The 15991-nt window shown below is 31.7% G+C and overlaps 1 protein-coding gene across 1 annotated transcript in view; it reads right to left on the bottom strand.

Moving 5' to 3' along the window:
• Positions 1 to 15991, bottom strand: part of LOC135138275 (facilitated trehalose transporter Tret1-like) — a 50976-nt gene that overhangs the window by 1925 nt on the left and 33060 nt on the right. Inside the window, exon 3 of the mRNA XM_064068217.1 lies at positions 4687 to 4872. Within this exon, the coding sequence (XP_063924287.1) occupies positions 4687 to 4872 (186 nt within the window). The remainder of the gene's footprint in view (positions 1 to 4686; positions 4873 to 15991) is intronic.

Raw genomic sequence — 15991 nt, 5'->3', positions numbered from 1 at the left:
GGTAAAGTCATTTCAGGTCAGGTCATTTCAAATCAGATAATTTCAAGTCAAGTCATGTCAATTAAAGTCATTTCAGGTCAAATCTTTTCAAGTCAGATCATGTAAAATCAGTTGTGTCGAGTTAGGTCATATCGATTCAAATCTATCAAGTCTGGTCACTTCGAGTCAAGTTAACTCAAGTCAGATCATCAAGTCCAGTTATTTCAAGTTAGGTCATGTTAAATCAGTTCATGTCAAATCAGGTCGAGTCATCCCGCGTATGGTCATTTCAAGTTAAGTCAGTGCATGTCAAATCAAGGCACTTCAAGTTAGATCATCATTTCAAGTCAAGTCAGGTCATGTCAGAATGGGTCATTTCAAGTTAGATTATCTTAAGTCCGGTCATATGAAGTCAGGTTATTTTAACTCAGGTTGTCCTGACCGCTCACATCAAGCCAAGTCATAACAAATTAGGTCATTCCAAGTCACATCATGTAAATTCAGGTTATTTCAAATCAGGCCAATGACAAGTTAAATCAGTGCATGTCAAATCAGAGCATTTCAAGTTAGAGCATCTTAAGTCTGGTCATGTCAAGTCAAGTCATATCAAGTCAGGTCATACCTTGCCACGTCATTTCAAGTCAATTCATGTCAAGATAGGTTATCTCAAGTCAAATGATGTCATGTTGGGTCATTTCAAGTCAGGTCATTTCAAGCCACGCCGTGTCAAGCCAGGTCATGTCAAATCACGTCACTTTAAGTTGGGTTATCTCAATTTAGGTTGTGTCCTGTCCGGTCACATCAAGCCAAGTCAAAACAAGTTAAGTCATTTCAAGTCAAGTCATATGCAAGTCTAGTAATTTCAAGTCACATCATGTCAACTGAGGTCATTTCAAATCAGACCATTTCAAGTCAAGTCTTGTCAAGGTCAGTCATTGTAAGTCAGGTCATATCAAGTAAACTAAAGTTAAGTCAAGTCACTTCAGCAGGTCGTCTCAAGACCGGTCATGTCAACTCAAATCATTTCAAGTGAGGTGATGCCAAGTCACGTCAAGTTAAGTCGGGTTATATCAAGTCAGGTCATGTACGGGCAAGTCACGAGAAGCCAGGTCATCTCAAGGAAGGTCATTTCAAGTCGGATCATGTCACGTCCGGTCATTTCCGGTCAGGTCTCTTCGAGTTAGATCAGTGAAAGTCCGGTTATGTAAAGTCAAGTCATTGTAACTCAGGAAACGTCAAGTCATGTCATTTCAAGTGGGGTTATGTCAATTCGGGTCGTGTCCGGTCAGGTCATGTCAAGTCAAGTCATTTCAAGTCAGGTCATGTCAAGTCCGGTAATTTCAACTCACGTTTTGTCAATTGGGAAAATTTTAAATCAGGTCAGTTTAAATCAAGTCTTGCAAAGTCCAGTCATTGTAAGTCAGGACATGTCAAATAAAGTTATTTCAATAGGTCGTTTCAAGACCCGCCATTTCAACTCAGATCATTTCAAGTTCGGTTATGTCAAGTCACGTCATTTAAGTAGGGTGATTTCAAGTCAGGTCATTTCATGCCACGTCTTGTCAAGTTAGGTCATTTCAGGTTAGGCCAATTCAAGTTGAGTCTTGGCTAGTCCATTTTTTTCAGTTCAAGTCATGTCAAATCGGGTCATTTTAGCTCAGGTCATTTTAAATCGGCTCATTTTAAGTCCGATCATTTTAAGTCAGGTCATTTCAAGTTACGTCATATCAAGTAAGGTCATTTCAGGTCAGTTCATTTCATTTCAAGTCTTGTCAAATCCATTCATTTCAAGTCAAATCATGTAAAATCAGCTCATGTCAAGTTAGGTCATCCGAGTGAAGTCAATGCAGGTCATTTCAAGTGAAGTTCTGTCAAGTCCAGTCATTTCAAATCAGGTCACGTCAGCGCATGTTAAATCAGGTCATTTCAAGTTAGATAATCTTACGTAAGGTTATGTCTACTGAAGTCATTTTAACTCAGGAAATTACGTCATTTCACGTCGTGTTATCTGAAGTCAGAACAGTTCAAGTTAGGTCGTTTTAAGACCTGTCATGTGAACTAAGGTCACTTTAAGTCATATCATTTTAATTCGGATTATGTCAGGTCAGGTCATTTCAAGATAAATATTGCCAAGTCCAGTCATTTTGAGTCAGGTCATCTCAAGCCAGTTCAAGTTAAGTCAGTACATATTAAGTCGGGTTATTTCAAGTCAAGTTAGGGTCATTTTAAATCAGGTCATTTGAAGTCACGTCATGTCAAGTATGATCATTTTTGGTCAGGCCAATTCAAGTCGAATCTTGTCGAGTCCAGTTCTTTCAGTTCAAGATGTGTCAAATTAGATCATTTCAATGTCAAATAAAGTCATTTCAGGTCAGGTCATTTCAAATAAGATCATTTCAAGTTAGATCATGTAAAATCAGGTCATGTCAAATCAGTTCATGTCAAATTAGGTCGAGTCATCCCGCGTCTGGTCATTGCATTTCAAGTTAGATCATCGTAAGTGTGGTCATATCAAGTCAAATCATATCAAATGAGGTCATGTCTTACCACGTCATTTTAAGTCAGATTATGTCAAGACAGGTCATTTCAACTCAATTTCAACGCAGATCGTATCATAGACTGTCCTTTTGAGTCAGGTTCGTTCAAGCCACGTCGTATCAAGTCAGGTCATGTCAAATCAGGTGATTTCGAGTCATATCATGTCAAATCAGGTCATTTCAAGTCACGTCATGTCAAGTAAGATCATGTCAGAACAAGTCATTGCAAATTAGATCATGTCAAGTAAGATCATGTCAGGACAGATCATTTCAAATTAGGTCTACTCAAAACAGCTCATGTCAAATAAGGCCATGTCGAGTCTATTCATCTCGAGTCTGGTAACGTCATGTTAAACAAAGTCATTTCAGGTCAGGTCATTTCGAATCAGATCATTTCAAGTCAGGTTATTTTAAATCCGATAATTTCAAGTCAGGTCATTTCAAGTTTCCTCACATCAAGTATGGTCTATTCAGGTCAGCTCATTTCAAGTCAAGTTTTGTGAAGTCCAGTTATTTCAAATCAGATCAAGTCAGGACATGTCAAATGTGTTCATGTCAGATCAGGTCATGTTGAGTCAAGTCACCTCGAGTCTGGTTATGTCAAGTCAGGTCAAATCAAAGCAGTACATGTCAAATCAGGTCATTTTAAGTTAGATCATCTTATGTCCGGTCATATCAAGTGGGGTTATGTTAAGTCAGGTTAGGTGCAAGTTAGGTCGCTTCAAAACTGCTCATGTCGAGTCAGTTTGTGTCAAGTGGTGTCATTTTACGTCGGTTTATGTCAAGTCAGGTCATGTCGAGTTAACTCGTATCGAGTAAGGTCATATCAAGTCGAGTCAGCTCAACTCAAGTCAGTTCATGTCAGATGAGATCATGTTGAATCAAGTCATCTTGAGTGTGATCATGTGTCAAGTCAAGTCAGTGTATGTCAAATAAGTTCATTTCAAGTTAGTTTAAGTTAGCCCGGTCATGTCAAGCAGGTCATCTCAAGTCAAGTCATGTCTTTTCACGGCATTTCAAGTCGGGTTATGTCAAGTCAGGTCATTTCGAGTCAAATCATGTCAAGTCCAGTCATTTCAAGTCATGTAAAATCAGGTCATTTCAAGTCAGGTCATGTCAAATCAGTGCATGTTAACACAACTAACCTGACCTGACCTGACATGATATAACATGACTTAATTTGAAATGACCTGACTTAAATCAGTTCAAGTCACGTCAGATCAGGTTTATGGCTTACAAAGCAACATAGTTATGTGAAGATTATTTTCAACTGCTAAGTGTTCTGTTTTTGATGTACCATTTGATTTCTTATTGGGTATTACAGCACTTTTATGTTATTTTTGACATTTCCATGTGAAATTGTCAAGTTATCGTAACTTTTCTAAAATTTTAAAAAAACATCTTGTTCAACCGCTAAATTTGTATCTCAGTTCATCACACTGAAAACCATGTGTTTCATTTTTTTTTGCATGTTGGAATAATTTACATTGTCTGTCTTTTTAATAAAGCATTCTATGTTCTCAAATTTGATCATTTCTGTGATTTTCAGTTTTTTGCAGAGGCAGTAAAATATCAAAGAAGAAATAAAATAAAAATAAAATAAAATATGTTCTTTTAAAAAAGTTAAATAATATTTACAATGCAAAATTTTAAGGTTAACGTTTTACCATCGACACGATATTCCTGACATAATCTAAAATTTTACAGCATCAGGGTTATCAAATTTTTCACAATTCATTACAGAACAACTAAAATTCAGTTAATTTTAGTGAGTGTTTTAAAAAACCGTTAATTATTTTTTTGGAATAAATAGAACACACGACTTTTTTATTTTAATATGTAGTGGTTCTGACAGAAAAAAAAACAAAATTTGCAGAATTTTTTACAATTTAGCTGAAATTCTTGTTAGCTTAAACTTAAATTCTTTCTCTACAGTCTGAAATTTGTTAATTTTAAATTTGTAACTCCAAGGTATTGACCCGAACTATTTTAACGTGTTTTGAAACGTGTGAAATTTGAACAAAGGTAACAAAACCTCAAATTAAGGTTATATCAATTGACAAATTTGTGGGCTTTGCGCATGCGCACTACTAGCACATCTCGTCGAATAATACCTAGCACAATCCCAACGAAGCGGCACTTTCAAAGCCAACTTGACTCGATTATTTACCTGCGGCTATTCCGGTCACCAGTCTTCCGGCATACAGCAACGCGATGTCGTCAGCCAGCCCGATGCACAGCCACCCCACCAGAAACGGGATACTGCTGATCTGGATCGCCTTCTTCCTCCCGACGTACTCCGCCAGCAGTCCGGACAGAATCGAGCCCACAGGATTCGTTATGGCTCCCAAACTCGCTGCAAAACGCGAGAACGTCCATCAAGGTCTTCAAAAACAATAGTGACATTGACAATGGATTTACCACTTATACGAGTCGCGAGATAATTAATAGCGTGCTATCAGAAATCAATTAAGCGCGTAATTGGCGCTTCCGATTTCCAGTAGTCGGAAGCCGAGCGAGGCCGGACACGAAACTTCCTAAAAGCCACAAGGGCGAGATTTCACTTTCCGGCTAGAATTAGTTCATTCATTTACGAGATATGTCTGCGGTTGTAAATTTTTAAGCGGTATCCTTCCTCGGGCCTTGGCGGCGACATTCGTCAAATTTCATTCAAATAGTTTTTATTTTTGCTTTTTGAAGAATGTATGAATGAATAATTAGCCGCACTGGCATTGGGTTCAAATACAAACGTTCACAGCTGAGTAGGTCAGAATGATTAGCGATCGAATTGTGAGAATCAATGACTTTTGTACTTTCCAATAATGTCATTTACCTCCTCGCTGTGCAGGGATTTTGGTGACTTTGACCAAAATTTGCTGCCGTGACTTACATATCTGACGTGGTTGGAATTTTTTCTAAATTGGCTCAATTAAAACTTGCATCATTTTTTGCTTGCGACGTTTTATGTGTGACATCTAATCACCTAATTGCATTCACATGACGGAGTGTTTTCGCTAGAATAAACTGATACTTATTCTACTTGCATAAGCAAAATGAACACCGGAAAATCTATGTATAGTGAACCAAGAGCTATAAGGTTATATGGCCATCATAAAAGTATAATTGGTAATGCGAGACATGAATATCGTGGCTGCATTTCCAAGTGCGCATTTAGAATCTGATTTAGTCAGCGAAATAATAATAATAATAACAATAATGATAAATTTATCGCGCAAATCATATAAGTTACAAGACAGAAGTTAATATTTCTAGTTATGCCACTTTAAATTTCCGCGGCTATACGACTGGATTATGCTGTGTCCGTGTGACGGAATCGATTATTGCCTTCGCGCCGTGTTCGTGTGTGTTAATTGGGCAAAAAAAACTCAGCAGAGGTAAACTGTGTAATAAAATGTGACCGTCTGAACCGAAAAAGGCGACAGGAGAAAGGTTAACGTTTTTTCTTCGCGAATGTTGAGAGGAACTGTAAACGAGTTAATCGAGTGTATTATTTAATTTCCGCCGAAATTAGGAGATGAGTAAACTTTGGATGAATCAGCTAGAACCGCCAAATTTATATATTTTTTTTGTCGGTACGAAATTGCACAGAAATATTTATTAGTGTTTTAGGTAGCTTAAAATTTTATCTTGTAGGTGGGAGCTATCGAAAAAATCTATAAGAAAATGTTTTTAGTTAAATTTAGAAAATCGTCGAAAATTGGCTGAAATTTGTATAGGATTGAAAAATTTTGCTTATGAAAAAGTTGCCAAAAATTCCCAAAAAATTCTGAAACATTGATTTCGTCGTGCTGGTTCCAAAAACATAGTCCATTTATGTTCCCGGTCCAAGATTTAAAAATAGTCGGTTTGAAACTAAGTTCATTACAAAATGTCTTTCGTTAAATTTTGAAAATTTTGTTTTTGAAAAAGTTACCAAAAATTTGTAAAAAATTCTGGAATCAGATTTCGTCGAACAAGATTTGAAAATATTCGGTTTGAATTTTTTTTTAATCCAAAAATTTCAATATTTCAGTGGGTGATTCTTGAAAAATGGTACCGAAACTAACTTCTGGAGGTCGAAATGTATAAGAAAATTTATTTAGTTCAATTTCGAAGAATGACGAAAGTTGATCGAAATTTTTCATATTGCCAAAAAATCTGGAATATAAATTTGGTAGTGTTAATTTCAAATAATTTGTTTATGTTCTCGGTACAATATTTAAAAAGATTTCGTTTGAAAATATTTTTTTTTAAACCAAAAAATTGCAATTTTGCAGTGGGAGATTCTCGAAAAATTGCCGAAAATTGGTCTAAATTGTCAAAGGTTTTCGAAGTATTGAAAATTTTGCTTTTGAGAAAGTTGTTAAAAAAGTCTTTCGTAGCGCTAATTCCAACAACATAATGTGTTTATGCGTCCGGTGCAAAATTAAAAAATTTTCGGTTTGAAAATACATATCTACTCCTATATTTTTTAAATTCAAAAACTTGCAATAAATAATTCAGTGAGCGATTCTGGAAACACGGTAGGAGCTATAGAAGAAATGAGGTCAAAAATAAATTTAAGGGGTCGAAATCTGTAAGCAAATGTCTTTAGTTAAATTTAGAAACTTGGCCGAAATTTTCAGATTGAAAATTTTGATTTTCAAAAAGTTGCAAAAAAAATTTCAAAAAATTCAGGAAAATGGATTTCGTCGCGCTGATTCCAAAAACATAACGTTTTTATGCCTCTGGTACAAGATTTAAAAATATTCGTTTTCAAAATATATACTTTTTATCCAAAAATCGCCATTTTTTCAGTTGGCGATTCTGGAAAACTAGTAGGAGCTTTGGAATAAATAAGGCTGAAACTAACTTCTGGAGACCGAAATCTATAAGAAAATATCTTTGGTTAAATTTCGAAAAAAATCTGAAACATAGATTTCGTAGTACTGATTTCAAAAACATAACCTGTTTGTTCTCGGTACAAGATTTAAAAATATTCGGTTTGAATATAAGTTTTTTTAGAATTAAATAGCTACAATATTTCAGTGGGTGATTTTGGAAAAATAGTATGAGCTATCACAAAAATGAAGTCAAAATTAATTTCTGGAGGTTGAAATCTATAGGAAAATATCTTTGGTTAATTTCAAATATTATCCAAAATGTTCGTAGAGGAAAATTTTGTTTTTGATAAAGTTGCCAAAAATATCCCAAAAAATTTTCGACCGTTAATTTAGTCGTGCTGATTCCAAAAACATAGCTAGTTTATGTTCCCGGTACAACATTTAAAAATATTCGTTTTCAAAGTTATTTTTTTTATTCCAAAAATTTCAATATTTCGATTGGCGATTCTGGAAATATGTCGAAGAAATGAGGCGAAAACTAACTTTCTGGAGGTGGAAATGTACCTATAAAAAATTGTTTTAATTAAATTTCGAAAACTAGGCGAAAGTTGGCAAAAATTTTTTCATATTGAAAAATTTTACTTTTTAAAAAGTTGCCAAAAAATCCCAAAAAAATCTGGAACATAGATTTCGTTACTGATTTCAAGAACATAACCTGTTTATGTTCTCGGTACAATATTCGATTTGAATGTAATTTTTTTAGAACCAAAAAGCTGCAATTTTTCAGTGGCCGAAATTGTCAAAGGTTGTCAAAACTAAAAAATTCGGGAATATAGATTTCGTAGTGCTAATTCCAATCACATAGCGTGTTTATGCCTCCGGTATAAGATACAGAATTTTCGGTTTGAAAATATATTTTTTTTTAAATTCAAAAACTTGCAATAATTCAGTGGGTGATTTTGGAAAATGCTAGGAGCTATAGAAGAAATGAGGCCGAAAATAATTTTTGAAGGTCAAAATCTATCAGAAAATGTCTTTAGTTAAATTTACAAAATTGTCGAAAACTGGACAAAATTTTCAGATTGAAAACTTTGCTTTTGAAACAGTTGCAAAAAAATAAGAAAGCAGATTTCGTCACGCTGATTCCAGAAAACAGGGTTTTTATGTCTCCGGTACAAGATTTAAAAACATTCGTTTTGAAAATATATTTTTTTAATCCAAAAATTTCAATATTCCAGTGGGCGATTTTTGAAAAATGGTGTCGAAATGTATAAGAAAGTTTATATGGTTAAATTTCGAAAATTGTCGAAAATTGGTGGTTCATATTGAAAAATGTTAGGTTTTAAAAATTGCAAAAAAATCCCAAAACTTTCTGGAAAATAGATTCGGTAATGTTAATTTTAAAAATATAAGATACATAAGATTTAAAAATATTCGGTTTAAATTTTTTTAAAACCAAAAAAATTACATTATTTCAGAAGCCGATACTGGAAAAATGGTAAGAACTGTCGGAATCCATAAGAAAATATATTTGGCCTTATTTCGAAAATTGCTGAAAATTGATCGAAATTTTTATAGTATTAAAAAATTTTGCTTTTAAAAAATTGACAAAAAAAAATCTCAAAAAATTCTGGAATAAAAAATAGTAGGAATTATGGAAGAAATGAGGCCGAAACTAACTTCTGGAGGTCGGAATCTATAAGAAAATATCTTTGGTTAAATTTCGAAAATTGATGAAAATTTGCTGAAATTTTGATGTTGAAAAATTTTGCTTTTGAAGAGTTGACAAAAAATTCTCAGAAAATTCTGGAATGCGGATTTCGTCGTGCTGATTTAAAAAATGTAGCGTGTTTGTTACCTCCGGTGCAAGATTTAAAAAAATTCAGTTTGAAATATTTTTTTTATCCAAAAAAATTACAATATATTTCAGAGGGCGACACCGGAAAAATGGTAAGAGCTATCGACCGACGTCCATAAGAAAATATCTTTGGCCTTATTTCGAAAATTGCTGAAAATTGTTGAAAATTTACATAGCACTGAAAAATTTTGTTTTCAAGAAATTACCAAAAAAATCCCAAAAATAAATCTGCAATGAAAAATGGTAGAAACTATCGAAGAAATGAAGCTGAAACTAACTTCTAGAGGTGGAGATCTATAGGAAAATATCTTTGATTAAATTTCGAAAATTGTTGAAATTTAACTGAAATTTTCTTAGTATCTATTGAAAAACTTTGCTTTTGAAAAATTGCCAAAAAAATTACAAAAAATTCTGGGATATAGATTTGATCCTGCTGATTCCAAAAACATTGCATGTTTTTGCCCCTTGTGCAAGGTTTTTAAAAAATTCGGTTTGAAAATATTTTTTTTTATCAAAAACTGCAATATTTCAGAGAGCGATTCTAAACAAATTGTAGGAGCTACGGAAGAACTGAGGCCGATACTAACACCTGGAGGTTGAAATATACAAGAAAATGTCTTTGGTTAAATTTCGAAAATTCTCGAAAATCTGCTGAAATTTTCATAGATCAGAATGTTGAAAAATCTTACTTTTGAAAATGTTGCCAAAATATTCCCAAAACATTCTGGAACATAGTAGATTTCGTTGTGCTGATTCGAAAAATATAGCATGTTTTTGACCTCAGATGCAAGATCAACAAATATTCGTTTTGAAAAAAAAATATTTTTTTTAATCCAAGAAATTGCAGTTTTATAGTTGGCGATTCTGGAAAAATGGTAGGGGCTATTGAAAAAATGAGACAGAAACTAACTTCTGGAGATCGAAATCCATAAGAAAATATCTTTGGTTAAATTTCGAAAATTGTTGAAAATTAATTGAAATTTTTGTAGTACTGAAAAATTTTCGACATACCGATTCGAAAAACACAATATTATTTTTTTAATAAAAAATATTACGATATTTCAGTCGGAAAAATTAACTTCTGGAGGGCGAAATCTATAAAAAAGTGTCTGATTAAATTTCGAATTTTTCGAAAATTTGCTGAAATTTTCATATATTTTTTTCACTTTCAATGTTGAAAAAGTTGACAAAAAATTTCCCAAAAAAATCTGGAATTTCGTCGTGCTGATTACAAAAACAGCTTGTTCATGTTGCGGGTGCAAGATTTAAAAATATTCGGTTTGAAAATAATTTTTTTTTTATTCAAAAATTTCAATATTTCAGTGGGCGATTCTTCAAAAATGGTACCGAAACTAACTTCTGGAGGTCGAAAAGTATAAGAAAATTTATTTGGTAAAATTTCAATTTTTTCCAAATTGAAAAATTTTGCTTTTTAAAAGTTGCCAAAAATTCCCAAAAAATTTTGGGATATAGATTTCGTAGTGACTTGTTTATGTTCTCAGTATAATAAGATTTAAAAATATTCCATTTGAAAATAAATATTTTTAAAACAAAAAAATTGTCAAAAATTGGCCGAAATTGTCAAAGATTTTCAAATTATTAAAAGTTTTACTTTTGAAAAAGTCAAAAATTCGGGAATGTCTTGAAAAATGGTAGGAGCTATATCGAAGAAATGAGGCCAAAAATAATTTTTGAAAGTTGAAATCCCTAAGAAAATGTCTTCAGTTAAATTTAGAAAATTGTAGACAATTGGCCGAAATTTTCAAATTAAAAATTTTGCTTTCGAAAATGTAAAAAAATTCACAAAAAAATCTTTAATGCAGATTTCGTAGTGCTGATTTCAAAAACAAAGCTTGTTTATATTCCCGGTACAAGATTTAAAAATATTCGGTTTGAAAATAACTTTTTTTAAATCCCAAAAATTTCAATATTTCAGTAGACGATTTCTACTGAAACTAACTCTTCCGGGGGTTGAAATGTATAAGGAAATTTATTTGGTTGAATTTCGAAAATTGTTGAAAATTCGCCGAAACTTTTCGTGTTGAAAAATTTTGCTTTTTAAAAGTTCCCAAAAAATTCCAAAAAATTCTGGAATAGAGATTTCGTAATGTTCATCAAACATAACTTGTTTATGTTCTCGGTACAAGATTTAAAAATATTCCTTTTGAAAATAAGTTTTTTTAAAACAAAATAAATTGGAATTTTTCAGAGGGGATTCTAGAAAAATTGTCGAAAAGTTGCCAAAAAAGTCTAAAAAATTTGGGAATATAGATTTCGTAGTGGTGATTCGAATAGTGTTTATGATCACTGGTGCAATATTTAAAAATATGTGGTTTGAAATTTTTTTTTAATCCAAAAAAGTTTCAGAGGGCGTTTCTGGAAAAATGGTAAGAGCTGTCGGAATCCATAAGATAATCTCTTTGGCCTTATTCTGAAAATTGCTGATAATTGATCGAAATTTTCATAGTACTGAAAAATTTTGCTTTTAAAAAAATTGCCAAAAAAAACCCAAAAGATTCTGGGATATAGATTTGGTCGTGTTAATTCCAAAAACATAGCGTGTTTGTGACCCCCGAGCCAAGATTTAAAAAATATTCGGTTTGATTTTTTTTTCCCAAAAAAAGTACAATACTTCAGAACACGATTCTGGAAAAATACGAAGACACATCGCAGAAATGAGGTCGAAACTATCGTCTGAAGGTCGAAATTCATTAGAAAATGTCAAAAAATTCTAGGATACAGATTTCCTCGTTCCTGATTCCAAAAACAAAACTCCTGGACGTCGAAATTTGTAAGAAAATGCGACTACTCGATCGACAGTTCGACCCTCTACTTTTACAAAATATTTACTCAAACCGAACATAAATCAAGAGTGGTCATCAAATTATGCAGAAATTACACAAAAGCGATATAAATGATTAATTTTAATTAAAAATCGTACAAATTAATCACAGTAATTAGTCGATAATTATTATCAGCTAATTAGTTTCCAATTTTCGGTTAACCTCGGTAATTAACGAAGAGAGAGGTATTCAAAAAAATAAATAGATGTCAATGCACATGTTGCTGGATTTTCTTGAGGTTCTTTCCTACATGAGATTAAAACACTAAAACTCTAAAAATTATGATGAATATTACTTGTAGTTTTGATGTATTAAAATTATTTTCAACTATACACAGTGCAACACACAAGTTGATTTTTTTAAATAGATCACCCTGTGTACTTACATACATTCCTACGTTGTTCCAATTTTCATGAACTTTTTCAGCAATGCAAAGTTTCATCCTGTATATAATTAATTTAGCAGTTCCTGGAATATTTTTTGTCAGAAACTACAAAACACATTGTTTTTATCTTTGTTATTCGGACTATTAATTTTATAAATCAATAAAAAATACACAATTTGCAAAGTCACGCCGATATTTTAGCCTGTCATTTTCATAAATCTACCACACCACAAGTGATTAATGCAAAATATGTTGCAGTTTCTTTGAATTCTTATTGTTATTTAATTTTCCACCACTTAGCACAACTGATAACATTTTTGTGGTTGCAATCCACAACCGCAAAATTAAAATTCACGCCGTTCAAAAGTAACTCTTACAGATTTCGTGATATACTTAGTTAGAGATATTATAATTGTGCTTTTGTGATTTCATTGTGGTTAAAGCTATCATGTCGTCTTCTTGTGGTTTATGAGTGTACATTTATTTCATCATCATTTATCAGTCGTGACTCTAAACAAACATATTTTTAATGCAACAGATTACACAATTTTTGCCCTTTATTCAGCGCCATCTGTTAGATAATAGTAGAACCGACACGTGGTTGTTCGACTTTAAACCAGGGGACAAGTACGCCTATCTTACGTTACGAGGTTGATGCTCTGAAATGACAGTTTAATTGTCAATTGACGCAAACCCGTGAAAAACAAGTTTAAATTTAATATAACACCACGAAAAAAGTTGAGTTTTTAACCAAAAGAAACAAAAATTATGTGTGCAACTGTAGGAGATTACGCAACAATTTGGTAATTTTGGCGAGTACTAAACTTGACGGAAAACTGGCCTACTTTACTTTTACCCCTATGAACGAGTCTGCGGCGTTGCCACTTAGTAAAGTCGGTAAAGTGCGGCGTTGGTGGATTTTTAAGATATGACTAATAGTCATTATGTTGATTTGAGAATTTTTGGTTTCATCAGTTTTTTGGCTTTTCTGGTTTTTCGAATTTCTAATTTTTCGATTTTTTAGCTTCTCATTTGTTCAATTTTACAATTTTTTGGTTTTTCAACTTTAGAATTTTCGATTTGTCGATTTTTTAGTTTTTCAAAAATACCCTTGTAACAGGAAAAAAATCCTGCTTGTGCAGGACATTGAGATGAGGAAAAATACTCGAAAATATCAGTTTGAAAACAATTTTTCTTTTTGTTAAAAATCTGAAGAATTAAAAATTTAAAACAGAAAAATTGGAAAAATGAAAAAATTATAAAATTCACAAATTGAAAAATAGTAATATCGTAAAATTGAAACAGGAAATATCAAGAACCTGAAAAATCGAACAAACAAGATATTAGAATACCCAAAAATTGAAAATCGAAAAATTTACAATTTAGAATTGAAAAATTGTAAATCGAAAATTTGCCAAATAAAAATAGGAATACTGAAATATTATAAAATAAAAAAATCGAAAAAATAGGATTTTTAAAAGCGGAAAAGCAACAGAAAATTGCAAATGGAAACATTGTGAAATTGAAAAGTTTCATATTGAAAAATTGATGGAATGAAAATTTGAAAAAGCGAAAAAACAGAAAATTTCAATTTCCAATAATCGAAAAATGAAAAAATGGAGTACCTAAGTGATAAATCGTAAAATCGTAAAAGGCTCCATATTTCCTTGTAAAAGTGTACCATTTTAACCATGTTCTAAATTTCTTGTTGTGAAAAGATGGCTATGTACATTAAGAGAAAAAAAAACCAAAATATAATTTTTCATTCGTTGTCAGACCGAGGGGCGGAGGGCAACTGCAAAATGAATATTTCTCTACAGAAATTTACCATTTTAAATCAGTTCTAAGTTTCTTGCTGTGTAAAGATGACTACACATATGAGGAAAAAAGGCATAATGTAAGCCTCGCCCACACGCTCTATCTCAATTGTGATGATTTTTTTATTTGGCGGAGCTTAATTGCAAAATCCATATATCCTTACAAAAATACTACAAATTTCCTGTCTAAAACTAGGGTTCATATATATGTGTATATTAAAAAAAAAAAATTCAACTGCGTCTATTACTTTTAACAGTTTATCCAAATATTAGTCAAAATCTGGGTACGGTTATTCATATATTTTTTCAATAAACATCACAAATCGTTGCTGTCAACTATTCTCTTTTACTATAATATGTAGGAACCCTTGTTGATATATTTCATTACCTACATAAATAACGATCCACAAAAATTAAGGGTTTAAAGCTCACTAATAAAGGATTATAAATGCAATAATTATTTCTTTTTTCAATTTTTGGTTTCCCAGTTTCTCGATTTTTAATGGTTCGATCTTCTCCGATCGTCCCCGATTTTTCACTATTTCGTTTCTTCAATTTTTCGACTTGAGTTTTTTCATTTCTTGAATTTTTGGATTTTTCAGTGTCTCGGTTCTTCGATTTTTTAGTTTTTATTTTTTTCAATTTTTTGATACGCAATTTCTGTGATTTAAGAATTTTTGGTTTCATCAGTTTTTTGGCTTTTCTGTTTTATCGAATTTCTAATTTTTTGATTTTTTAGCTTTTTCAATTTTACAATTTTTTGGGTTTTCAACTTTAGAATTTTCGATTTATCGATTCTTTAGTTTTTCAAAAATACCCTTGTAACATGAAAAAAAATTCTGTTTGTGCAGGAAATTGAGATAAAGAAAAATGCTATATCAGTTTGAAAACAATTTTTCTTTTTGTTAGAAATCTGAAGAATTAAAAATTTAAAACAGAAAAATTGGAAAAATGAAAAAATTATAAAATTCACAAATTGAAAAATTCGTAAATCGAAAATTTGCCAAATAAATACAGGAACACTGAAAAATTATACAATAAAAAAATTGAAAAAATAGGAATTTTAAAAACGGAAAAGAAGAATAGAAAATTGCAAATCGAAACATTGTGAAATTGAAGTGTTATATTGAAAAATTGAAAAATCGAAAAAACAGAAAATTTAAATTTCCAATAATCGAAAAATCGAAAAATTTCAAAATTCAAAAGTGAAAATTCAAAATTTTAAAACCTAAAATTCAAAAATTGCGAATCAAAACATTGCGAAATCGAAATCGAAAACCTAAAAAATTGAAAAATGGAGTAAGTCATAAATCGTAAAATCTGAAAATTATAAAATTGGAAAATCGAAAACAGCAAAATCGTAAAATAGAAAAATCGAAAAGTTCAAAAAAATCAAAAATTGACAAATCGAAAAACTGAGAGATTAATACAATACCGAAAAACTAAAAAATCGAAAAATGAAATAACTGAAAAATTGAAAAATTGCAAATAGAAACATCATCAAATCGAAGAATTGTAAATCGAAAACTTGATGAAATTAAAATGGAAAAATCGACAAGCGAGAGACTGAAAAATTGAAAAAACAAAAAAAAATTAAATATAGTATACACTAAGTGACATGGCAATCAGAACACCCAGTACTAGTAAGAATATTTTAATAATTTTTTCTATACATGTGTATTAGTGTGAGATAATCAAATGATCAGTTCTTCTGCCATATCCGTAGTAATACTTGCCAAGATAAAACAG

The sequence above is a fragment of the Zophobas morio genome, unplaced genomic scaffold, assembly GCF_036711695.1.
Source record: "Zophobas morio isolate AGI-343-1 ecotype UQ-CSIRO unplaced genomic scaffold, CSIRO_AGI_Zmor_V1 ptg000030l, whole genome shotgun sequence".
Lineage (NCBI taxonomy): Eukaryota > Metazoa > Arthropoda > Insecta > Coleoptera > Tenebrionidae > Zophobas > Zophobas morio.
Note: the sequence above shows the minus strand (reverse complement) of the source record. Positions and strands in the feature narration are given on the sequence as shown.